The sequence below is a fragment of the Poecilia reticulata genome, linkage group LG14, assembly GCF_000633615.1.
Source record: "Poecilia reticulata strain Guanapo linkage group LG14, Guppy_female_1.0+MT, whole genome shotgun sequence".
In the NCBI taxonomy this organism is placed as follows: domain Eukaryota; kingdom Metazoa; phylum Chordata; class Actinopteri; order Cyprinodontiformes; family Poeciliidae; genus Poecilia; species Poecilia reticulata.
In genome coordinates this window covers 15,055,802-15,081,493 of record NC_024344.1, presented here as the reverse complement: position 1 = coordinate 15,081,493, position 25,692 = coordinate 15,055,802, and the positions used below count along the sequence as shown (strand labels likewise).

The window sequence follows — 25,692 nt, the reverse complement described above, 5'->3', positions numbered from 1 at the left end:
TTCCCACAGTTTAGCCCTAATAGTTGCAAAATTAGGCAAAAGCGTAAATGTTGCAATAAAATGTTTCATCTACCCTTAACGGTCACTGTGGCATCATAAGGTTTTACAGTTGTTTTTTTAAGTGGTCGTTTGAGTTTAAGAGTCTTTGCACTTTGATTTAACGTATTTTAGTCCCTGACACATCTGAAAATAATTGGTCCAAACTATGAGGCCGTCAGTGGGTCGTTATTATCGCTGGCAGGAGGGCTCGGTTGGAAACACTATCTAAATCCCTGCGCCGCGCAGCCGTGCTGTTTATGAATCTGTCGTCAGCCAAGGGAAACAGCCTCTTCCACAAAACACGACTGGAATCCCGGCAGATAGAAACAAGCGATGACCCCAGTTCCTGCATAGTTTGGCGCTAACGGGCCGGATCGGACGCCGTCGTTGTTTCCCTTTGAATGCCGAACGCAAGCACTGGATATCTGCGTCTCTCGGGATCAGCGGAGGAATGGGGAAGTGGGTAAAGCGGAGCAAGAGGGCTGCGGAAGGGCAACATGTTTTCCTCCTGTCACACTTTCTGACTTATCAGCCTCTTCTGTAGCTGTAGAGCATGACAGCAGCTCTGGACTGTGTTAGCGTGGTTCAGCAAAGGCTTGTTCTCCTCCAGATGAACGGAGAATGAAAGGGAAGGAATGGAAGAAATACATTCGTATGTCGAGGCTGACCCCGGCTGACCCGTCCGCTCACAATGTGGGTTTTTTTTTCAGTTGGCATGAAAATGTCAGCTCTATTTTACCCCGATGTTACACACCTCACCTTTCTATTTGGCTTACTTTAAAATTGGCTTGCTTATTTAGCAGAACACAATGAACATAAGCAAATTTTTACTGCTTTCTTAGGTCATGTTAACCTCCTGACTTTTAATAAAGTCAAGTTACTGGTCCGTATACGAATGTTTTCCTAATCCAGGTCCTTGGATTGTGCTGTCTTTTATGATTTAGTCGTGTTCGCGCTGCTTCACAACTAATTTAAAAGTGTGAATTATTTTTAGAGCGTTTCATCATGTTGCGCACACAAGCTGATAAAGATGAAATTAAACCAGGTGTGTTGAAGCAGAAAACGTTTAAATCACGCGGGTCGGTATGCCCAGAGGATTAGGGTCAGAAAACAACATCTTATGAGAAAACCGTTCTTTTGGGCTTTTGGAAACTCGTAGAACTGTGCAAAAGTCTCAAGTCTTTCTTTTGGTGCTTTGGACCGTGTGCAGAGTGGATCATTATGCACTTTGTTTCAAGCACATAGGCGTGATTTCATCTCATTCCTTTGGTTTAATCTCTGAGGGGAACAAAAAGGATAAAATACTATTTTAGTTTCAACAAAGATCTATTAGCTGGAAAATGGGTATACAGATCATTTTAAGAACATAGTATCTCATGGGTCTGTGTCAAGTTTTCACTGGAGGTTTTTATTTTTAAAACCCTGACTTTAAGACCAACAGGTTTTTGATTTGTGTGTCTTCTTTTGTCCTCCACTTGTCTGTTTTTCTTGCACAGGTCCAGGCCTTGGCCCTGAAGCAAATGAGAAGCAGCCAAAAACCACGAAACTCTAAAAGACCTGAGAGAATATTTATCTAGGCCACTTTAAAAGTAATAAAAAGTCTCGCTCAACAGACGTAAAATGTAAAAGAAAAAAGGAGATTAAAAATTTTAGCACAGTATATTTTAGAAGACAGTTTTGAAGTATGGTCAAAGGGAAATGTGTGAAATGCCATCAGCGTCGAATTTTATTACTTCAGACAAAAAAAAAAAACTAATAAAAAAATGTGATTTGGCATAAATTTAGCCGAAATCATTACTGAATAAACAGTTGCGTTTACAAACATTTTTGAAGGTTTGAGTTCGCTGGTGTTTTCCTGCGGGCAGATCGCGTTTCCCTGAACTGCTGCTAGACGTGTGTGTGTGACCTGGAAATGAAGACAGATCCTTAGATTATTTATCCCTTTTTCAGGATAATGACTTCTGACTGGAATGCTGTTGTTGCAGCCAAGCTAATCTTTGCAGTGATGCTAAACAGAAAACACGATTATCCAGTTAATGAAACCCGTCTTAATCCCTTGCGGAGACGCGTGGCGGCATTGAGCTTTGACTCGACCCTGCGCAGAACAACATCCGACCGTCTGTTGTCAAGGATGGGACGTGCTCCACGAATCGGCTCTGTGGAGATTTGTGACTTGAATTAGCAGATTTCTAGAACAGAAAGCTATAAAAGCGATGAAAAATTTGTGAATGTAATCGCATATCTGCTTCTAGTCTTATCCGGATGCTTGGCTGTAAGATTCGGTGCATAGTCGAAACAAAAGCGCAGAAAGCCACAAAGCAGAGAGGTTGTTTTTGTAAAGGAATGTGACCAATCTCCACATGTCACAAGTTATCACAGCTCTGGACGCTTTGCAGCTCAAGTCGCTTTGTACTGTCACACTGAAGCTTGCTTACATGGTTGTATGCTACGCAGATGCAGCCTTTGCTGATAAGTGCCGCCTCAGATTTCTAATGAGCTTACTCAAATTTTAATACGCCACTTTAAAGGATCTGATAGGTACCAGATAAAAGCACAGTCGGTGTAGATCACCTTAGACAATAAACGTACAGAAAACACCACACTGGTGATCCTCTGAAACCTGATAAAATTTTTCAGAGAACGTTTTGAAAGTAATGGCTAACTCAAAATTAACTAACATAAGAGAAAACCCAGTATCAAGTTGGAAAAAGAATACTAAATTAGTAATAAATGAAGTTAGAAGATATAATAAAATATCTCCAAATACATCACTGAAAACATTTGGAGACAATAAAATCAAATTTTATTGGTAATATTCCTACAATGCTGGACTGAGTGAACCTTATGACAGCTGGCGTTGAAACTCGTTGAATTCCTCCGCGTCTCGGCTGCTTGACAGCGTTTCATTTTCCGGGCTGCAATCCTGTATAAACTGCTCATGAAGTAAGATGACACAAACCTGAGTCCTATTTGTTTTATGTTCTTTTGAGAGAGTTGAGACGAGTTGCTGATTAAACTGCCTGTGCAAGTAAAAGGCAACGTTTTTCACCATCCGTCCAATGAATTGCACTTATCTGAGGTCATTTTGTGGGAACGAGTAATCGTGCTCAACTTCGCATTAGTATCAACTTGTACGTTGCAGCAATATAAGAACCTATTTCTTTAAATGCAAAATCAATCTACTCAAGTGAGAGTAGCAATAATAATACTCAAGTAAAAGAAAAAAGTACAGTGCAGTAAAACTAAGTGCATTTTTCCCCAAAAGTTGCTCCAGTAAATGTAGCTAGTGCATCAAAGGTAACAAAATTAGTAACTATTCTTGATAACAAGCTCAATGTGACATATTTTCGTTAGCTAGTCGTCATTTAGCTATCACTATCTGCATCCAACAGCATTAGTCAACTCACTCTGTTATCTTGGGGGGGAAAAAACTGCAAAGGTTTTTGCCTGTTGCTCGTTTGCTGCCATGATTCTAACACACACCTGCACAGCAGCAGCAGCAGCAGTTCTCTGTCGCTACCTTTCAGGTGTAAAGCTGACGCTCATGCTGCGTTTAAAGGCAGCTCGGAAAAACACATTACGACATTTTAACAATGGATAAACAGTTGTTGAAAAAAGGGCCGCGGGGCAGAGGGGGGTTGGATTGCGATGCATTTACTCTAATACAGGAAATTTACTGGAAAACACTTATATGGGACCACGTGGGTTTCCCAGCCAAAACGGGAGACTTGACAGGTATGTGCACCACATATATACGGTAATAAATGGTAAATGGATTGATAGCAGTCATTTTGACCACTCAAAACGCTTTACACTCTGTTAAGCGCCAACATGTGGCAGAAAGAACCTGGAATTGAGAACCCACAACTTTCCTTTTGCAAGACAGCTACTCTTCCCACTATTCCTCCCCCAGTCATGCAGAGTCCAGCCGCTGCATAGAGGACGCCGATTTCAGCCTGTTGCATCCAGGAGCGTCCTCTGGTTTTGGAGGCCTCTGGTCCGCTGGCGAGGCAGGACTGTTGGCCGGGATCGGTCTGCGTGGAGTCGACCCGTTTCCTTTCTCTCGAAACTGGTTTTCCATGGGTGCTACTCCTAATACGTTAGACATTGTTTGAAATACAGATCTAATCCCTATTTTTGAAACATTTGGAGGCTGAAGGTCAGCCAGATGAATTATAAATGTCAAATAAAAAGACTGTTAACCAAAGTTTGGCATGTCTGATTGTTGTTGGCTTCGCAGGCTCCCCGAAGATTTAAACTAGACTTTTCTTTGCTCAGTTGCTTGTTCTTGAGTATTTTTCTAACTAAATTTATACCATAAAAAGTAAGTTTGGTTTAAAAAAAGTTATATAAACTCTCCTGTAAAGTCTGTATTTACTTTTCATGCAAAAAAAAAAGTTATTCCTTCCAGCGTCAATAGCCACGGCAGTCTGTCTGCTCCTGTCCAGTTTCTTACTCCTCTATGTTTTTGTGGTGAGAATTTAAAGCCCAAGTTGCTCAACATGAATTCCTGCTCATTTTGGTCTCGGGGTCAAACGCCTGGGATTTCCTGACAACAAGCCGAGGAGGGTTTATGTGCTTACACTGCCCATTAATTGCTATAACTGACCGGAGGCAGGTTTAGGTTGGTGTTTTTCTTTAGTGCAAACCAAGAGGGAAAAAAAGAGAGAGAGAGGGAGGGCAGGTCTTTCAGACGGAGACACATATCTATGGATGGAAAGCTTTTGGTAGCTGAATGTTGTGACTGTAGCTCTTTGTTGGGACAAGAAGGAAGAAAAATGTCATCCTCCTAGAAGTCTTTCAAGACCGGGGGAAGTTTTATGGTAAATAATTGAGCTTGTAGGGCTTGTAGAATTAGAATTCGTTACTGAATTAGTCGTTTTTTGGATGAACTTGTCGCTGCTGCTCTTTGTTTTGTTTCTGTGACAGTAGTGCACTAAGAAAGTAGTCAAGTTTATTTGTGTAGCACATTTCAGCAGCAAGACAGTTCAAAGGATTTACACTGTAAAAAACATCAGTCACAATTATGAAATGAGCAATAAATAAATTTTTCAAATTTCATCATCAAAATCACATCAAATGTGTTGATCAATGTTTCAGTTTTTATGAATCAAAGGCAACTCTAAATATGTGAAACACTGATTTGAAGGAAATCAGTGTTTCGGTTGTTTTTGCAGTTTTCTGGAAGTTTGTTCCAGATTTGTGTTGCATAGAAGCTGAATGCTTCTTCGCCATCAACTCGTATCATTTTAATTTCCACATTTGTCATAATTCAAATAGAAACGTCTATTTTGGGGATATTTTATGTCGACTCTTCCAGACCGAACACGTCAATGATGATCCAGCCAAATGTGCAGTACCGTAATTCCGCCACACGTTGGCGCCATGTGGAAAATTCCAGCAGTTTCTGAAAGGGGAGACATTGCGCTTTCCAGCCAATATCAGGTTATTACTGTAACTTCACTCCCGCTGTAGCACGAAGTGAAATTAATCTGAGGACGGCTTTTTTAATCGACGGTAAATTGCAAAAATAACTTCCTAGATACTGAAAGTTCCAGTTGTTGTGGATAAATGGACAAATATATTCACACACAGGACATTTAAAGAACTGTGCACAATTAAAATAATTACTGGAAAAAAATATATATATTCGGGCAGAGACTTGAAATTTAGGTATAAAAGGATTTAAGACCAAAAAAAGTAGCAAAGAAGGAAAAGGAGACATTGTTTTTATGATTTATTACAAATGTCAGCAGCTTGGTGCACACACACATTTCTGAGTCGAAATAATTTAGAACCGGCTTTGACTGCCATTAAAGTTTCAGGTCTTTTGCAGCTTCTCTGTACCAGCTTTGCACATTTAGAGAAATAATGTTTTGTTTGCACAATATCTCCTTAGATTCAGCTTGTTTGCCTTTCTAATTGACTCTCATCTGTCTGGATTTTTTTTTCTTCACTTTTTCAGCTCGTGTTTGGATATTTTTGTGTGATCTTTTGGCTGAAGTGTATTTATTAACAGGAGGTGATGAAGAGGGGCACAAATTCATGTTAAGAGTCAAAGTCAGCAGCTATCTTTTTTTTATATTGGAAGAGAAACATTTGTTTTGTTTCTACTGCCTTCAAATGTAGATCCACAGAACAGCTTTTTGTTCAGATCACATCTTTAGGCACCTTGTTTAGTAAGAAATATTCACACGACCTGTAGAAAAGTAGTTTGTTTAGTTGCAGTTAAATAGCCAACCAAACAAAACGATTTTCCTACCCTCTAATAACTGCTTTTGTCACCAATGGTGAGGAAAATTCAGGCATATTTTTTAAATTTGAGTGAAACTCAAAAACTAACTGCTTCAAATGACAAAATGCCACTAAAGTAGATGGGAGGATCTGGAAGTGGATGAATTAAATGACTGTTCATAGACTGTTTTGCTGTGGAGATGAAAATGAACTTTGGAGCTTCCAGATCTCAAGAAAACGAACAGAAAACAAAGTCAGAGAGGGTGGAAATGGGAAACCGGAGAAAACAAGGATCAAAGTGTTAGTCATCACATAATGAAATGTCAGACTTGCTCATGGTCAGTTAATTGGGTACATTTTATAAACAGCAGTCAGTAATTCCTATGGAAGCAATAAAAGACTCAGTTTTCTCATGCAGCTCCTGAGATGCATCCTCTCCAATAAGTACGGCGTGTTTAGTTGTTGTTTTTCTCGCCTATATATTGTTTGTCTACAAACAGGCCGAGTAACTTAAGTCGGAGCAGTAAGTGTTTGAGGAATTTGGAGAAATGGTGACATGTCTACTCAAAAGGAAATGAAGACGGCTCGTCTTGTTTAGACATGTTGGTGTTGACCTTTAGAGTGTTGCGCCGCGTTGTTCCAAGTGCGCTGAAATCATTGAGATCATGCCGCATCCCCTCTATTACGGCATTTCTCAGCACACCGACATCTGTAATCAGGCACACCGGCTTGGAGACCGTCCTGTGTTTGTACAGTTGTTTAGTGGTCTGCCTCGGTCTTCCAGGGGTTTCCAGCGTCTCTGCTGCTCTCGGATGCATCTAGCGATTGTGGCGAAATCTTTTCAGGAAAAGAACTGAATAACAAGCGGGACAACAGTAGACGCTCATCCTTTTGCCGTTTCCTCCCAATAGAGTTGCTTGCATCAAATCTCAACACATCTATTTTTTTATTTATTTTTTGCTGTCTTCTGCAGGGGATTAGTGGGGGTTCCTGTTCCTCCCAGATGCAGGCGTTGTGTGACAACAGATGTGCAGCAGCCAGCCCTCTATTTTTACCCTGCAGCTCAAGTGAAAGAATCACTGGGATTCCTGCGATTTGATTTAGGTCTTCCTGATTTCTATCAAGGGGAAGATTACAAACTATTTCTAACTCCAGATGAGAACGTTTGTGTTGCTGTAAGGATGTAGACAACATACCGAATATCTAGTTTGTGTCTTGGCTCATATATGCACTGGTTGTTTTTCCAGGTATAACAAATTGTGGTACCTTTAAAGACTCACCGATGGTTCTGACTGATGGCTTCAACTGTGACGCTAATGATATGGTTAGGTTGAGAAACGTGTGAAGAGTTCATGAGACTGACGTTGTTGTTGATAATTGATGCTTTCTGGTCCTGAGGAAGCCATAAGAGCAATAATTTATCTGTAAATTAATGTTTGGTGGCTTGAAAAACACTAAATGCCCTTGTACGGTGGCCCAGAAGGGTCAACAAGATAACTTATGCTACAAGAGGATTTATGCTAAAGCAGGTGTTATGCTGTAACAAAGTAATTATACTAAAAAGGGACTTTTGCTTAAACCAAATTTATTCTAAAATAAAAGTTATGATCAGGCCTAACACGATAACACGTTATCCCAGACGATAAATTATTCCAGAATGTATTGCGATAAACAATAACATTGTTGTTTGAGACCATTTTCGAGTAAGATAATAGTAATAATACAAGAACATTTCTCAAAGATCAATAAACTTTAAAATTTTGATGAGCATTTAAACATTGGAACTAGAAGACATTTTAAATATCCAAAATAGATAAACGAAACAACAGAAACAACATATAAATGATTTCTGAAGTCTCTTTAGACAAAATTGTCTTTCAAAAAGGGGAAAGTTGAGACCAAAACACCAGCCTGATGGAAAGAGAAAAGAGAAAAACGACAAATCAAGCAAATGAAAGTTATTGATTTTGTTTCAGTTGACAGGGCTAGTTATGAAAGTTATGACTTTTGATAATTGTTTTCTGGCTTTTGTTGCTTTGTAGTTTTTGCACTTTGTGTACTCCGTACCCTTGAACTTTCCACATTGTTGCTGCAGTCGCAACCTTTTATTTATTTTATTGTACTGTTACATGATAAACCAAAACAAAATGATGCATTGGTTGCAGTAATTCTCAAGTCCTACAACAAACTTCCAGGATTATTCTGCATTTAACTCCATCAGTTCTCACTCCCTGCTGAGTAGAAATTACATCCCACAGCATGATACAGCCGCTTCCGCGTTTCCCCATAGATATGATTTGTAAATCAGGATGAAGTCCTGATTTACAACATCCTCAACATATTGAGGATGTTGTTTCCTCAACATATTGTTGAAAAAGTATGGTCTTCTAACCAGAGCACCTTCTTCCACATATTGGGCGATTTTGGTTGATGCCTCATAGTTTTGCTTCACCGTTTTAAAACTTAATCAAAGATGCTCAATACCAAACTCGTGATGTGCATGTCGAGGGATTCCTGTGTTTTAGTGGAATAGACTTCGCAGTTTCTCACAAATTATGCACTTGAAGTGACGGTTTAAGTCGTGTGAGCTGTCTTTGCATGCGACCATTGTTTTTTTTAATAGTTCAGGGGAAAGCCCTGGAATTTAAGATCCAACTTAACAAAGTCTCTTGTGTGAGAAGGCCTTTGACCACAAATGACCAGGCCTCTGCTTACGTTCGTCAACTCCTTCTGCAGGATTTTAGGGTTTCCTTCATACCCGGGCTTTGAAGAAGACGGACGGATTTGGATGACCACACGTCTTAAACGATCGCAGCATTTACTATTTTAGCCACCTGTTTTTCTCACCAAAAATCTAAAATGTTGGTCACTTGTCTCTGCCACCCTCTATTTTTACAAAATCCAAAAGTATTCAAGTGCTCAAATTCTGTAATCAATAAAAAAAAAGGTTTGTTCAAAACCTTCGCAATACAGGTTTTAATTAAATGTGACTGACGGGTGATTTAAAATCGGCAGTAATTACAACTGAGAGTAATTTTAGTCATCCAGTTTGTGGTTTTTAAGTGACTCAGCTCATATTTGAGTGTCTTTGTCATTGAAATGAGCCACTTTTTCTGCCTTGCCTACTTGCAAAGTTTGAATAAACAATCAACCTAGCATGCATTTGTTTGGAGATCAGGAGGAAATAGGAAGACTCGAAGAAAACCCAATGCGCAGTAACCTACCATTATTAAAGCTGTTCCTTAAGTAGGGTTATAAAAAGAAGTAAATCATTTCTGAAAGTCCTCAGTCGTGCCAGTACATTTCAGTCAGCAACATATTTTTTTTACTTCAAAAATGCAGGAGTTGAGCTTCAGGGTTTTACATTCTGGACTGCAATAGTAATGTCTTTGTTCGATCTCATCCTCTTAGTTATAAAATATCACAGATTTATGGTCACATTTACATGTGGGGAATAGTAAACGCACCAATGTAGAGTGTGCGTGCGTGCGTGTGTGTGTTTTAAAGCACATGTTTGTGGATTTAGTTGGACCCTGTTTGTGATTGTGGCTGGGAAGGCAGATGTTCTGCCCCCCCCTCCTCGGGACCTCCTCTCAGTTTCCGTCTGGGTCTGTTTTTAGGTCTGGCTAATCGAACACACTCTCCCCTCCCAGGAGATCCAGGAGATTCTCGTGTGATAGTAACTTTGGCTCCAGGACTCGACGTATCTGCCAGTTTACTTTGACTTACTTTGTGTAACAACAAAGGACTTTAACAGATGAACTTGTCTGCACTTGTGTTTTTCCACCTACTTTTTTTTTCCAGCTTCTTCTTTAACCTTAACAGACTTCACTTTGTTCAATTTGTCACTGTTTAGTTGAGTCTCAGATTAGCTTTGTTTTCAGAGGTGAAGTTTAATTACAATTAAATTTAGCTTTAGTAAAAATATTTTTTTATGTCTAGTTTACCGGTAAATCAGAATAACATATTTTTCTTCCCTTTTTTTTTTTTTACAAGACTAGCATTGGTTAAAAAGAGAGTCAAAAATGAGATTTAATTTCAGTGTTTTCCAAGATCTGAGTCCGTTTGATATGATTATTCAGTAACAAGGAGAAGCAAATGGAAAAATATTTTTCCAGTTATTTTTACTTAAATGAGTTATTTAAGTATTTTTACTTAAATGAGTTATTTAAGTAAAAATAACTCTTTTATTTTTACTTAAGCTTAAAATATTTTTTTGCTGCATGATTCAATGTCCTTATGGCACTTCTGCATGGTAATGATGCCTAATGTTTTGAAACTTCAAAGACAGTTTCATTTAAATGTCATCTGCAAAGCAATAAAAAGAAAAATCATAGAAAGGAAAGCTTGGCTAGAGCGCATAAAAAGAAGAGGACCTTGAGCAGAACCCTGAGGGACGCCACGTCGAAACTACGGATGCAATTAAAATGAAGTAGCAGGGTGACATAATGTAGTTGCAAGTGTTTTATCAGTCAATTACTTGGTAGTACCAGGTTGAAAAACTTATTGGAAAGTGTTTGTTTCATTTCTGGTAAATGTGACATTGTTAAGCACACAACCAGTCACATCACTGATTCATGGTTGTTTTATGACAAATACTTCCTGGTAAGGTTTAGATGTCCTAATGTTGGTAAATGAAGTGAAATTATGATGTAGAAAAATAGAGACAGTTACTACAAATAGTAGTGTAATCACTGTAACTAATTAGTCATTTCCATATATTTGTTTGAAATATTCCAGTTTCATCATCAAAGCATGCATTAACTCAACAAATGTAACATTTATCAGTTTAGTTTTACCACATAGTTGCTTTATGTTATTATAAAGGTGTTGTATATATGTCTGTATACAGTCCCGACGGAGCAGATCTTTAGTTTTTTGGTCACTTCCTGTCTAAATGGACGCTACATGGCAGCAGAATTACAGTAAGTTAGCCAAACAGAGATGTTTGGCTGTTGCATAATTCAAAGCAGCTTCATCTCAGCGCCTGAATGTTCCAATATTTTTCTCCATGCCCACCTTTATTTTAGATCCATGTCTTCTTGTCGTTCCATCATTTCGTCCTCGTATCTGCCCCCCCCCCCCCCCCCTCCTTTCGTTCCAGTTTCCGTCTCCAGAAGCCAGGTCTGGTCTTTTCATGCTGTAGACCCGTGCGTCTGTTTGTGTATGTGTGATCATACCACTGTGTACTTACTACCTGTCAACACATGCGGCCTGCCAGAAAAACTGAAATGTTATATTTTTCAGGTACAGTATTTCCACTGTGGAGCTGGAGGTGACTTATTATTCAGGTTCAAATTAAACAGGCTTCCTGTAAACCTTAAATGAAGCTATAAAACAGATTCTCATGGACTTTCTGCTCTCACTCGGTCTTACGTAAGGTGTCTCCTCTGAGTTTGAAAGCCGCAGAAATATGACAGACCGTCACATGCTTTTGTTATCAAATGAAAAGGGGCAGACCGAGACGCAAGTTGTCTGCACCAGATGAGGTATTCCTTCATGGTTTTCTCTCTGCGTTTGCATTTGATGTGGGTTACTGGGTGCATTTCACTGCCAGCAGCTGCTGTGCGCTTTACAGTTGGTTAACTTCTCCTGTCTGACCTGCTGCAGCTGAGGAGAAGGGAGGAGGAGAGAGAGGCCAACCTGGCAGCGGCTCTGCAGTGGAAATTCACACCTAGCCTCAGGCTTCAAGAAAAGTCAACGAGTTGTGAAGAGCGTTGGGGACTGTGGATTCTCTGTTGCAGCCGTCATAATTAAAGCTGCTCGCCGAACGCGTCTGAAAGTTGCTGTCATGTAATATTTTTATTCCTTCTACGGTCGTAAAGGTTAGAATTACTTCGGTCTTTCCGTTAGACTCAAAGAGCCTCGATTCCCACGAGACTTTCCATGTTTTTGAATTTATTAAACTTGTTCCCGCCTTGTGTGGAGATTTATGGCTTTCTTGTTTTCGAGCACATGCTGCCATATTAAAGCTGCTCGAAACACCCGTTCATCTGAGGATAGTTGGATTTGAGCAAGGGTGTAGTCAGCGTTGGGGATCAGCTTTATTAATTGTTGCAAACAATTTTTGGATTTGTCTGAACAAACTGGAAGAAACATAAACTGCTGCGTGTTTGAAAACTAACTTTTTGGGATTGGTGGCTCAGCTAGAGCGACAGCATTTGATACCAACTATGTCTGAATTCAGTCAAAGACAGAGTTAAAAACATAATGCATTTGTAAAGCTTTGACCTGCACGTAGTGATTTTATCCTATTTCAACTCCTATTTAACATAGTACAAGAAAATTAAAATGCTGTCCTGCTATGAGTGGTGATTAATTATTTACATAAGAAGCACAGGCAGTAACATGCCGTGTGTGTAAATGTTTCACGGTTTTAACACAAAGACAAATGATTAGAGTGCAACATGTCAGTAATTGCGTAAATTCATGTTTCTTCCTGTATTTTTAGAGATTATGGATATTTTCAACTTAAATGTTAATGCAGTTTTTTTCAGATTTTCCAACATTTTCAAGTCTTGCACATTCCTTGACTGACAGGTTAAAAGAATAAGACAAAGCATATTTGCTGTTTTCACTTCTCCCTTCTTGCTACCTGCTGAAAGTTGTGCTCTCTTTCATTTTCCCGAAGCTAAAATAAACTTCAAACATGCATAGAAAATACAGTTCCTTTTCGATTTGCTTCTTTCACTTCTGTGTGTCCAGTGACTTCAATTTAAACACATCACTGATTATAAAAACGGTAAACTTTGCATCAAATGTATTTTATTATTTTTAATAAGACAGTTTTCCATTCCTGCTCCATTTTCATGTCGTAGATCTTCATTATTCTTACTTTTAATGAGCCGCCACTTTGTGACTTCTCTCATATGTTTCATATTAAAGCCTTGTGGGATCGGTTTCTGAACAGCAGTGTCTCCCCTGTTCTCTCATCTTCACAGCTTGTCCACCTGGCACTTATAAACCAGAGGGCACTCCCGGAGGACTGACCACCTGCCTGTTGTGCCCTGACGCGCAGCACACGTCCCAGCCTGGCAGCACCGCCCTCCATGACTGCGTCTGCAAGCCGGGCTATCAGCCAATAGGCACGAGCTGTCAGGGTGAGACAAAGCTGCTCTCTGGGAGCAAAACTTTTTTGACATAAGCACCATCTGAATTACATCGACGCTGTCCAGCAGCACTTTGTGTGGCTACTGTAAATATTTAGACTCTGGCATGATTTTTCCAGGAAAAAGCTGAGCGAAATATATATTTTTTTCTTTTTCTTTTCTGGCTTCCAGTCAGCAGTATTTAAACTCAGTAGATCTTAAAAGTTTCACTAATGGTAAACACAGCGATAAAACCATATTGTCTTTTTTTGGTCATGGTGCCTTAGTTGCATGTGTTGTAACAAAGGTTTACTTTGCCAAAAAAACAAAAGCTTCTCTGTAAATGGCTAATTTACGAGAAACTCAATGCAGCGTGAGTGCATACAAAATGTAAAAATACAAAAAAATAAAGTTCACACTGAACTGAAAGCACTCCTCAGCATTAAATGACAAGCAAGAAAGTGAGTTGTGTCTGGAGAATCTTGGAGCGATGAAGAATATCATGAACCAGGAGCACCACGGGTTTCCAGACTATTTTGTGTATGCACCAAATATCTGAGATGAGAATGTGGCGGCTTATTATCATGGTAGCAGAATATCTGATGTAGCTTTCCAGTTGAACTTGGAATTGGGAAATTCCCACATCCCAGTTGGAAAAATCAACTGGTACGCCCTCCGAAGTCAGACTTCCCACTGGAAACTTGGGGCCATTCCGACTACCCACAGCTTCAACTTGTAAGGCCAGGTTTGAGTTTTAACACGGCCGTTTCTTGCATCAACAGCAAGATTTTAAAAGTGCGTTTAATTTCGATGTTGCTTGTAGCGCCTGCCACTCTAAGCTGAACAAATTAAAAGTGGTGTGGAAACCAGAGCTTAAACTGATGTTCGGCAAGAGCTGTTCAGAAATGTCTGTTAACGTTGCCATGTTGAAATTCTGACTTCTCAACTAGAATGGAACCTTGGAAAGAATCTCTTCCCACAGCTGAGAGGAATAATTCATGCAGAAAGAAGAAGAAAAAAAACGGGCAACTTGCAAATAAAATAAAATATGTAGCAATCAATCAATCAATCAATCAAATTTTATTTGTATAGCACATTTCAGTAGCAAGGCATTTCAAGGTGCTTTACATAATTAAAAAACAAAATAAAAGCAGCATGTGACATTGAATAAAAAGTAAGAAAGAGAGATTTTGGGGAAAAAAAAGAAAAAAAAAAGATTAAAAAAAAGATTAAAACACTTTTGTTACGGAATTTAAGCGCCTGTCGTTGCCGGACTCCGCCGTCCGTTTAACACGGGTATTATCCAGGCCCCGTCGCCTAATAGGACAAGGTCTCCAAGAAGTGCACACATCTCCAAATTGTGCATATAAGCTAGAAGCTGAGACACAGAGAGAAATTCCAATATTGCTAGGCTGCTATGTAAATACAAAGTTTACTTATAATGGTGCCAAAGAGAGGCCAGAAACAGATGTGATACGATTGTGAGACAGGACAGCAGAGAAAGCTTCAGGGAACGGCTTGGAGACATTCCTTCATGCTTAAAGGACATTTTCTAAATTATCTGCAATTATTGAACATTCTTGGAGCTCCTGGAGTTTGTAGAGTGTTTTTCCTCTGGTGTGAAGAGAACTGAAGCATAGTTCAGTTAAGCTAGGATCCTTTGGTTTTTTTGGTTGCCAAGGAGCAGAAACTAACTGTACATATTCAGGGGGAATGAAAACAAAAAATAACATAAAAATGGCCTTTTGTACATGAATCCTTTGCTCTTGATTTTGCTTTATTCTCAGTAAAACCAGACAAATTCTTCTGCTATTCAGTTGGTCATTATATTACCTTATTTGGACCTGCAATAAAGCAGTGCAGACGAATTATTATAAGCAATAGTCCTCGGTTGACGGGAACAAACGCGGATAGATAGTAACTTTAATAGAAACGCTTAACACTTTTCCACAGAAGCATAAGATCAGAGTGAGCCATATCTCTGAATTTGCATCGAGCCATGAACTTCTCTATCGTTTGAAGAACAAGCCAGAGACTTTCCACTTGATTTTTCATCTGAAAGCAAAGGTCTATTTATCACCAGCTTCAGACACTACAGTATAGTTTCTCTTCCTCCCTCGTAGATAAGATGGTGAATCTTGACATATAATATTCTGTTAGTCTTTCTCTTGTAATATTTTATGTATTCATAGCCTTTTCCATGCAGTGTAGACTATTAGTTTTATCGAGTGCGTAGTTTGTCATTGTGCAGTGGATTGTCTCTATTATATTGACTCTTTAAATCTTCTCCGATCTTCTCTTTCAGTGGTTCACTGCCCAGCACTGACCCCTCCAGAAAACGGCCTTTTTGTCCAGGATGTGTGCAACAACCACTTTGAGGCTGCCTGTGGAGTTCGGTGTCAGCCGGGTTTCGAGCTTCATGGAACCGGCATCAGACTGTGTCAGGCCGACGGCACCTGGTCAGGGACACCTGCTAGTTGCACAGGTAAGAAATACATCGCAGGTGTAGCTTTCAAAAAGAAAACCGGGCCAGTGGTCACATTTTACACGCCTACAAACCAATTTTTTCTTTCTGAAAATGGTGGCTCGTACTCTTCAAGAGGAAACGGACATGATACTGCCTCTTATAGCTGTACATAATTCACACCTTTAGTAGATTTAAATTTAAATAATTATTACATTTTTTCCAAATAGATTTCTTATGAAGTAATGCTATATTTTGCAACATCTCAACCTGACTTTAATCTGATAGAGAATCTATGGTTAAGTTGAAGCTTAGGGTGATGAAGGCCTTCCAACCTTAAACACTTAAGAGTTCATCACTAAAAATAAATGGGCAAAGATCAGAAGAAACATTTGATTGCTGTAGCACAGTGGTGTCCAAAGCCGGCATCCTGCATGTTTTAGTTCTCTCCCTGGTGGTGGTAACAACCTTTTCAGCATGAGAATGTTCCTCTTAGGCCTCTAATGAGCCATCATTTGATCCAGGTGCGTTAAACCAGGGAGAGAACTAAAACATGCAGGATGCCGGCCCTCCAGGACCCACTTTGGACACCACTGCTGTAAAAACACTAAAGGCTTTTTCTGTTCATTATTTAGAGAGGTGTAAATAGTTTTCAAATATAAAACAAAGATGTTTTTCTGATGTTTATATAATTTCCAAAAAGTATCTAAACTTGCCAGATCTACAGGCTTCCAGATAACTGACAACAGTTTTAAGGAGCAGCAAGAGAACAATAGGAAAACGCTTGTGTCAGCAGTTCTGCCATCTGACTCTTTGAGTAACCTGATTTTACACAGGGTACTTTTTTTTTCCTGTTTTAGTCATTAGGCTTTGCTTTGTTCTTTAAAGTTGGTTGCCTCTTTATTAAAATGTAAAGAACTTCAATGGCACCATTTTACCCAATAAAGAGTTGTGCTTTCCCTTGTAAAGGTTTGACAAGTTTTTTGGTTCTGAAACCTAAAAAACATATATCAATTGTTCTTTTAGATCACAACAAAATAACTAAATAATGTTTGTTTGTATGTTTTCTCATTCTCTAGTGTTTCTCATTTCCGGTCGTCAGGGACTACTGCCCTGCAAATTTTAGATGTCTGTGTTCAGGAGCACCTGATTGAAATGAATGCATGGCCTCCTCTGCAAGCTATCAAGTGCTGCAGAAGCCTCTTAATCAGCCACTTATTCAGGTCAGATTTGTGGCAGAAGTGTTCCCTGAGGACCGGAACTGAGAAACGCTACACAATTCTTTCTTTCTTCGTAGATTTATGGACAAAAGTAGCTCTTTGATTTGTAAAGGTTGCTGCTCCATTGTATGTACTTTTAGAGCCACTACTTTGCACCAGTCAGTTATTTTGCAAGCTGTTTGTAGCAGTCGGTAAATATCAAGTCCGCCAGGTTAGTTAGACTTCTTAGTCCATGGCTTCAGTCACTAAGATTTTCTTAATCTAAGTAAACCTAAATTAAATGTAAAATTTACATCTTTCCTAAACTATAATGAGAAACATGCATTAGGGCTGTGCAGTAGAACACGTTAACACAGTTGTCTTATCACAAAAACGTTGTAGGTTTGAATCCCCGCCGGGGTTTTTTCTGTATAGAGTGTACAAATCCATCCATTGCTTTTCAACAAGTCCTCTGACTTTACTGTCCAAAAAATACACATTAGACTGACAGGCAACTCTGAATAACTCTTAGGCTGCGTTCACAGCCTGAAGGGACCCAATTCCAATTCCTTTTGCCGTAATGCGACCTTTATCTGATCTTTTCATGACAGTCTGAACAACACAGGTCAGACTTTTTTCGGGTATCCAATACGTTTCTGATTCAAATGTGACCTGAACGTCCGGGTCGCATTCATCCGAATACTCTACAAATCTCACTATTCTGCATCCTGATATGCGCAAGCGGGAAGAAAAACAACAACCATGGCGGAGTAAGACGAGAATTAAGTTAATATTCTGACTCCGGTCAAACAACAACTTGAAAATTGTAAGCTGCGCTCCACCGTTAGCCTCCATGTTTACTTCCGCAAACACTGAGCACTTGTTCTTCTTCTTTGTGGTGATTGACAGAACACTGAGAACGCTGTCTATGTGTGACGTTATTGCGCCCTCTACTGCGTACAAATTGTTTGCAGTTTACACTGGAGAACACATATATGTTGCCTATTTTTGGAAGTGTGAATGGCCACGGCAAAAAAAGAAAAATCTGATTTGACAAAAAATCGGAATTGGGTCACTTCGGACCGCAGTATGAACGCACCCTTGGTGCAAAAGCTATCAGCATTTTTGAACTAGCCAACTCAGTTGCACATTCCTGTGAACTTTAGTATTTTTTATAACTACACAGTATTCATGTTGACATTTTGTAGACTTTTTATTCTGCGAGTCTTGTTGCTGTTATTGTCTGCCTCTTTGCTGCTGCTGCTGCACTTAAATTGTCCCATTGTCAACGATAAAGGATATTTTTATTTTGTTTTATTCAACAACTCTGCAAGGAGTAAACAGGTGTAAAAAGTGGATGAATGAGAAAAACCTACAATGCTCACCATCTTAATATTTTATTTTTCTCAGTACTCAGATGGGATTACCTTACATTATGCTCTGTATAATTCCTCACTCAGCCCAGATACCTTAAAGCATTGCAGCACTTTCCTATGTATGCAGCGCCGACTTAAATTGTCAAAATAAAGGCTATAAGCTGATTTGTTGGCCGAGTTTCTTTTTTTTTTTTTTTTTTTTTTGAGAGTCTAGAATGATTCATGTGGGAGTTATCCTCAAATAGCATAGTCTCCGCTCCCTACATGTGTTTTTTAGAGCGGGTGACAAGTTAACATTTCCTGGGATTCCACCTCGTTTTGCCCTGCCAGACGGCACGAGGAAGAAAAGGAGAGGGAGGATTCAGTTGAACAGAGACGGAGTGACCAACAGGAGGAGCAGATTAAAGTCAAAGTTGAAGCAAGCAGGAGCAGAGTTGGGGGGGGAGTTTCGGTAAGCTGAAGGAACAGAAGGGGGGGAGCTCCAGAGGTCAAGAGATTAATGAGGAAAATGCTCGTTTTAGCAGAAAGGCAGCAGGGCAGTGACTCACACAAATACCAAGACACTGAATATGTAAGGGTGTGTGGTACAGATTTATAGTATGTGGCTTTGAGTATATATTTTCTAAGTGTGTGTGCATATGTCTGCTTGTATGTGTTCGTCTCGTCTTTGCCGCATACTGTAGGACCTCCCTGCTAGTTGGACCCTGAGGGAGAGGGGTCTCATCTGAACTGCCTGTCTGTCTATGGGTGGCGATGAGAAATAGCACACCGCACACCCTGTTACCAGACCTCAGCATAACTCAGAGCAGACACACACACACTAGAAGTGTTTTTTTTTCTCCCCCCCTTTATTTTATAGGGACTTTCACAGTTTTGGTTAAATGATAGGCCCCAAGTTACAGCCAAAGATGATTCATTCATGTATTCCACTCCTCTTGTGATTTACGGGTTACAGCATCCGAGTTTATCTGCTACATTTCATATTTAGTGTTGGCGAATTATGATCTGTTTGAAGAACAAACTGGAGTTGCCTTGGAGAAGCCAACATGTGGGGTTTATCACGATAAGATTTCATTGACGAGTTTAAGATTACAGTACGTTTCCAGTGCTTGTCATGGGATTACAGGGTAGAGGTTTCGCGTTTTCAAACTAACCTTAGATAAATAAATAATTATGGGACAATGGATCCAGCAACAAACAGAGCAGCTTTTGTTTCACTTTCCCTTGTTTGGATCCTGGTGTTTATCGTCGTCTTCTTCTTTCAGTGCGCTCCTGCCAGGTCCTCTCCCGGCCGCAGCACGGCTTCCTGCGGTGCAGCGACGGCGGCGTGTCCTACGGGACGCAGTGTCAGGTTGGCTGTGAGCGAGGCTATAGATTAGAGGGAGACTCCACACTCACCTGTCAGGCTAACTCCCAGTGGAGCGGACCCCTACCTCGGTGTGTGGGTAAGCCTTCACGTTACTCTTCGCCGTCGTCTCAAATAAATGTTCTGAAAGCTGCAGGATGTAACGTTTATTCACAATATTGATATTTTTTCACATATTTGTTGAAACTGCCTCTATGTCGTGACAGTTTGGCATGAGACCGACAATCTGTGGCAAAAATTGAGCTTCTCTGCCTTCTCCCAGTGCTACCTGGAAACAACCAGTCAGAGCCAGTAGGCAGGTCTAAGCGCTGTCAATCACCCTTCTGATTAAAAGAGCCTTTTGTGAACGCTTACGCTAGTTAGCATGACCACCAATGATGGTTTTCCTGTAATGGTAAGTTGTTTGTCTTCCATTAGCACATAGACCAGCGAGTACACAAGATTGATGGACAACGCTAAGATTCTGGCTCTGATTGGTTGTTTTTAGTCAGGATTGGTGGATTTTTCAGGCGGCAATATTAACTCCGGAAGAAGAAAATTTTTTTGCAGATTATCTGTCTCATACTGTCACAATATGGTGACAGTTTTAACAAATATTTTTAAAAAAACATTTTTTATAAAAAATTACATCATATAGATTTGTTTTGTTACCTTCATCTAAAAAGCAATTTCTGAATTTGTAGACTTACAGAGGTAAAATGTGAAACCTGAGAGAAACGTCAATGTTTTTAGCATAGAACATGTGTTGTTTCACAGTTTGTCATGTATCAGAATAGAAAACATGAACAGCTTTGTTAGCATTGTTGAAGATCTAACCTCTTAAAGGTCCCATTAAAAACCTCACCGTAAGATCCAAGTGCGGGTCTGAATGAACTCAAAACTTTTCAGGGATAGTCCCCCCCAAGGGAAACCTGTGAAGGTGGTCTTGGACGCTTTTGATCAAATTAGCAAAGTTTAGAAACAACCTGAGCAGAGACGTACTGAAAGACCACCCAGTGGCGTGACGTCGACCGCCTCAAGCAGAAAGGTTATTACCTGGATGGCTACCAGAAGAAAAGTTCTTAAATAAAAACTTTGTCAATGTTGTAAAATTAGACACATTCTTGGTCGTTTAAAATGTTAAAACACTCACCTGATGTTTAAATGGTTAATGAATTCAATGCTAGAACTGTCCTCAAAACTTAAGGTTTTTCAAGAAAGCGGGATTAGATAGATCAGTAGATATCAGGAGTTTTCTGTGATGCTTGATGTGTATTTAGCTTCTTTTTTTTTATTTTTGGAGACCATTTTACGCTCTGTGGAGGCCGGTCGTATTTTCAGGTAATGTATATCTCCAGCAGTTTTTATGTCCTGGACTGGTCGCACTCTGAAGGTGTGCAGAGCTGCTGCCTGCAGGCGTTTAGGCTTCACTGCTGCTGGTCAATATCTTCAGTGTGACATTGACCTCTGACAAGGCCCACTTCATTTATTGTCCTCTATTTGTGGCATCTCGTAGGTCCAACACAACTCAACAAAAAACATTCAATGATTAATATCTGACTAATAATATCTTACTGTTGACTTTAAGATAAAGTTAAAAACCAGCTGTAAAGGCTCTTATTTGAGGCTGTCAACTTGTATCTGAATTGAAGGGAGGAATGTCAATACCAGGTTTGCTGAGCTAGAAGGAAATTTTTCAGTAAGACTTGAGGTTGTTTTTATATAGTGACAGCTCTCTAGATATTTTAGGTTTCATTTGTAATAAAATAAAGCTACACTAAAACGTTTTCCTCTCATAATTTTGTGGATTCTAGATTCTAAATTGACAAGTTGATATTTTTCTTAAAATCCTAAAATCATTGGGCACCATACGACTTAAATATATTTACCTCAATCTCAGGAGAATAACTCTGTTTTTCTCAAGCTATGAACAAAGCCCATTAATGTTGCCAAAGATTTTAATCCATCCTTTAGAGTCTTTTGTAATGGCACATTTCAATGTACTTTGAAGTCTGATATTTATCAGGTATTTCTGTAGTTAGCTGCTCTTATTTTTTTTGTGGGGCAGCAAGAAAACCTGAGCAAATGTATTTAGAGCTGAAGCATCAATGTAACATCCAAAGCAACATAAAAACAAAATTTTAACACTCTCCTCTTCTTTAGTCTTTCTGCCTCTTCAGTTTAATCAGTTTAGGTCCCTTTGTTGAATATTTGCAGTGCTGAGCTCTTTAAGACCCATAACAGACTTGTAGCAGCCCATCGTTCTTGTAACCTGACATGTAACTATAAGCTCAAGAGATTTGTTTTGCTTCAGCTCATTGAAACGTGTCTGCCCTCACTAAGCCCAGAGAGAATTTATCAAACGAAGGAGCCTGAAATAACACATGATCTGTATGTTTCTGCCGCAATCATGTGGTTTTACACACGTATGTAAACACACGTGCACGGCACGGCTAAACACACGGTGTATATTTGGACCTATAGTCGGTGAAAGATACATCTGCTTTCTCCCAGCAAAATTGTGTGCATTTAAAATTGCTCGCACACTTTGAAACTGATAGTTAAGTTAAAATAGTTGCACACACTCGTGCCCACCACAAAGAGCTCTCAGGTCAGGCACACAAGCACACAAAAAAGGGACAGTGTGAGAGTGTTTAGCCGCAAACCTCCAACCTCACTGCTCCGGCTCGCGCTGACGCACTGCCAACCAGCCTGCCAGCTTGGTGAGCTATTTAAAAAAAAACCCAAGCCAACTGCATCCGCTTATCAATATATCCCATCTCTGCTGCTGTGTATGGAGCTTGTTTATTTGATCATCTGGCCCAACAAACTGTCAACACTTTTTTAACACAGACGAGAAGCCTCTGTGGGCTCTCGATGCAGCTGGCTGGATTGTTTTACTGTTTGTTTGTCCTGTGGTGAAGGAGAGACTACTCATCTGGCAGTGGAGAAAACGGAGATATTTTAGTCTGTTTAAAATCTGATTTTATGAATAACCCTAGGAGAGTTTTCTCCTTTAAGGCTACAGCGAAGGAAATGCGAGTACATATAGGAAGAGTAACCCGTTATCATCGGAAAGCCACCAAGATCCGAGACTGGTTCACAAAGACAATCAGGTCCAGGAAAGACCCAAACTTATTTCCTTGATTGTCAATTTGGGTTCAGGCTTCTGTGGTGCGTTTAATAAGCAATACATTCAGCACAGAGAACGGCAAACAAGAACGCACGATATAAAGTTGTGTCAATCTACGCATTATAGTCTAAACAGAGGAGCATGTAGTTTAACCTGTTGAGGAAATAAAGAAAGTAAAAACAGAGCAGGAGCTAATCAGACTGTAGCGAGCACAGCGTACTACGCCCTGCTCCGCTCCAGCGGTCGTGCAGATAGGTTCCTATCAATCACACATCCCAGATGACTTGACCTTAGCTCACCCTGTGGCCGCAACAAGCAACAAAATGGAGCTGGAAGACGTTAAAACTAAAAATGGGAGAACTTACACTGCTTACTCTTAACGGTGGTCTGAAAACAAAAGCAGCAAAATCTTAATTAAAACAATATGTTGGGTTTGCTCCGGGCTCGGGCCTCTAATTAAAGTTAAATAGTCGGGTTGGATCGGGCCTTCAGGCTGGATGTTTTTTTTTTTTTAGGCCTGATGGAGTCTCTTGTCCAGAAGCAAAACCCAGAAATCCCTCTCCCCAAATGATTCTGGAGCTCGTTCTTGAAGGTTCCCAATGCAAAAGGGATACGCACTGGTTAGGCATAGCATTATGACCGCTGACCATACCTGGTAGTGGATGGGATATATTTGCCAGTTTTGTACTCAAAGTCAATGTGTTAGAATAAAAAAAAAAAAAAGAATGGATCGGCATGAGGATCGGAGAGTTTAACAAAGGTTAAACTGAGAAGCCTAAATAACAGGGTCAGATAATCTCAATCTGTAACTGGATGGTCAGGATCTATCAAGAGGTTGTCCAAGGGATTTGGGGCGGGAAAGGTTTGTCCGCCAAACTACGAATGGACATGTATGGATCAGAACTGGATGAATCGTGTACATGGCTGGGTATAGATGGCCTACATTGGAAACAACTGGCATCTGAACTAACTATATGGGAAGAAAGCAAGCCAGTGGAGCCAGTGTGTGATTCCTCAGGCAATGTTGTGGTTAGGCCTTGACTTGACCTTCAATTTCCCAGATCTCACAGCCCCACAAAAAAAGCCTTGTGGGAAGCAGCAAAACACGTTTCAGCTGGACATCCCGACTCTCCTGATCCTTAGACGATTCCACTTGGTCACCGTTTTACGGCCAGGACAAAAGCCACACCTCTCAAATCTGAAAGCTCTCAGTGGGGTGTAGCCTCTTTCTAACGCTGTAGAGTACGTTTTCCCAGAAAGGCTGAATAGATTCTCTGATCCTTTTTGCTGTCATGTGTTTTTTCTTACTGTTATACCTTCTTGAAGTAGCCCTGGTACCAAACAAAGAAAGACATACAAGATCGTGAACATCTTTTATGTGCAAAAATGTACAAGCAAAATTATAAGCTACATTGTACATTAAAATAAATTCAGCTTTTCTTATTTTGCCTCCCCAGAGGTTCGTTGTCACCCCATCGTGAATCCAAAGAATAACGTCGTGTTGTCGCCTCCTCCCTGCGGGAAAAGAGCTGTGGCTCCAGGCTTCATCTGTCACCTCACCTGTCGCCAAGGTTACAGTCTCCAGGGAAACCGCAGGGCGGCGTGCCTGGGCTCTGGGAACTGGACTGCTAATGTCCATAAAGCTACCTGTGAAGGTGAGAAAACCTGCCTTTTCTCTGAAACCTCTGAAGGTTAGAGGTCATGGCAGGTCGAGCTCTAAACAGACCCTAAACAAAAGTAATACTAAAGGTGTTGGAGTTTAAGTTTGGGTTTTACTTATTTATTTAATTACTTATTTATCTACAGGTACCTCTCAGTAAATGAAATTATGCGTTCAGATGAGGCTAATTTGTCGGATTAAAATAACTATTTGAAAGTAACAACCTTCAAGCATTAAACATACTTATTATTAACCCATATTTCTATTAAATATTGCTTTTTTCCTTGCTGATATAAAAATCTAATCTAAACAGAAAATCATCACAATTTAAAGGCTCTAAAACATCAGCTTGTGTGCAATTAATCTACACGAGTTTCACATTGTGGAATAAATTACTGAAATAAATGAACTTTTTTAAAAAATCATCTAATTTATTGAGATGTAATAATAATTTTCTTTTGAAACATATTCAACATGATACACTATATCTAAGCTCATCCACATCAATGTGGTTTTTATCCTCATTTATGCAGCCAGCATAGCAAAGTGCCGTACAAATACAAATAATTCAACATCTTTAATATTACAAAGCAATAAAGGAAACAGTAAAACCCATTAAACAGCTGATACTCTCAGCCAAAAAGCGAAGGCCAAAAAAAATTGACAAAATGTTCCAGGAGTTTTAGGACGTTTGAGTTGAGCGGTAAAGGCAGTTCATCCAGAGAATCGCCATGTCTTGTTTTAGGGCTTAGTTTTAGGCACATCCAGGGAAATATGACTGGATGACTGCAGCTTTGAGTTTGTCTTGGTGAGGTGGTTTCGGTGTATTCATAGATTTAATAGTCGGTAGTAAAACTCTGAAATCAATCCTGCCTTTAATAAGACTCCAGCAGAGGAAGTGTAGGGGGAAAGCCCTGGATGTTTTTCATCACACGAGTGGAGCCGTTGCATTCAGGACTAGCTGCAGGGCTTTCACTGGATGTATACTAATCAAGTTAACAGACTGGGCTCACCTTCTGTAAATCTGGACCCGAGTCTCATCTGGGGAAAAACAAGACTTAACAACTGAGGAAATCTCTGATTATGAAGGCAGAGGAGAAGGTTATTAGCTCTGCATAAAAGCCTGAAGGGGAAAATAAACCTCCTTCCTATTG

At 39.9% G+C, this 25,692-nt stretch overlaps 1 protein-coding gene across 3 annotated transcripts in view; it reads left to right on the top strand.

Moving 5' to 3' along the window:
• Window positions 1-25,692, top strand: part of svep1 (sushi, von Willebrand factor type A, EGF and pentraxin domain containing 1) — a 98,024-nt gene that overhangs the window by 35,005 nt on the left and 37,327 nt on the right. For all 3 annotated transcript variants that reach the window (XM_008427984.1, XM_008427983.2, XM_008427982.2), the window contains 4 exons: window positions 13,215-13,373; window positions 15,667-15,846; window positions 19,666-19,845; window positions 24,336-24,533. In XM_008427984.1, the coding sequence (XP_008426206.1) occupies window positions 13,215-13,373; window positions 15,667-15,846; window positions 19,666-19,845; window positions 24,336-24,533 (717 nt within the window). The remainder of the gene's footprint in view (window positions 1-13,214; window positions 13,374-15,666; window positions 15,847-19,665; window positions 19,846-24,335; window positions 24,534-25,692) is intronic.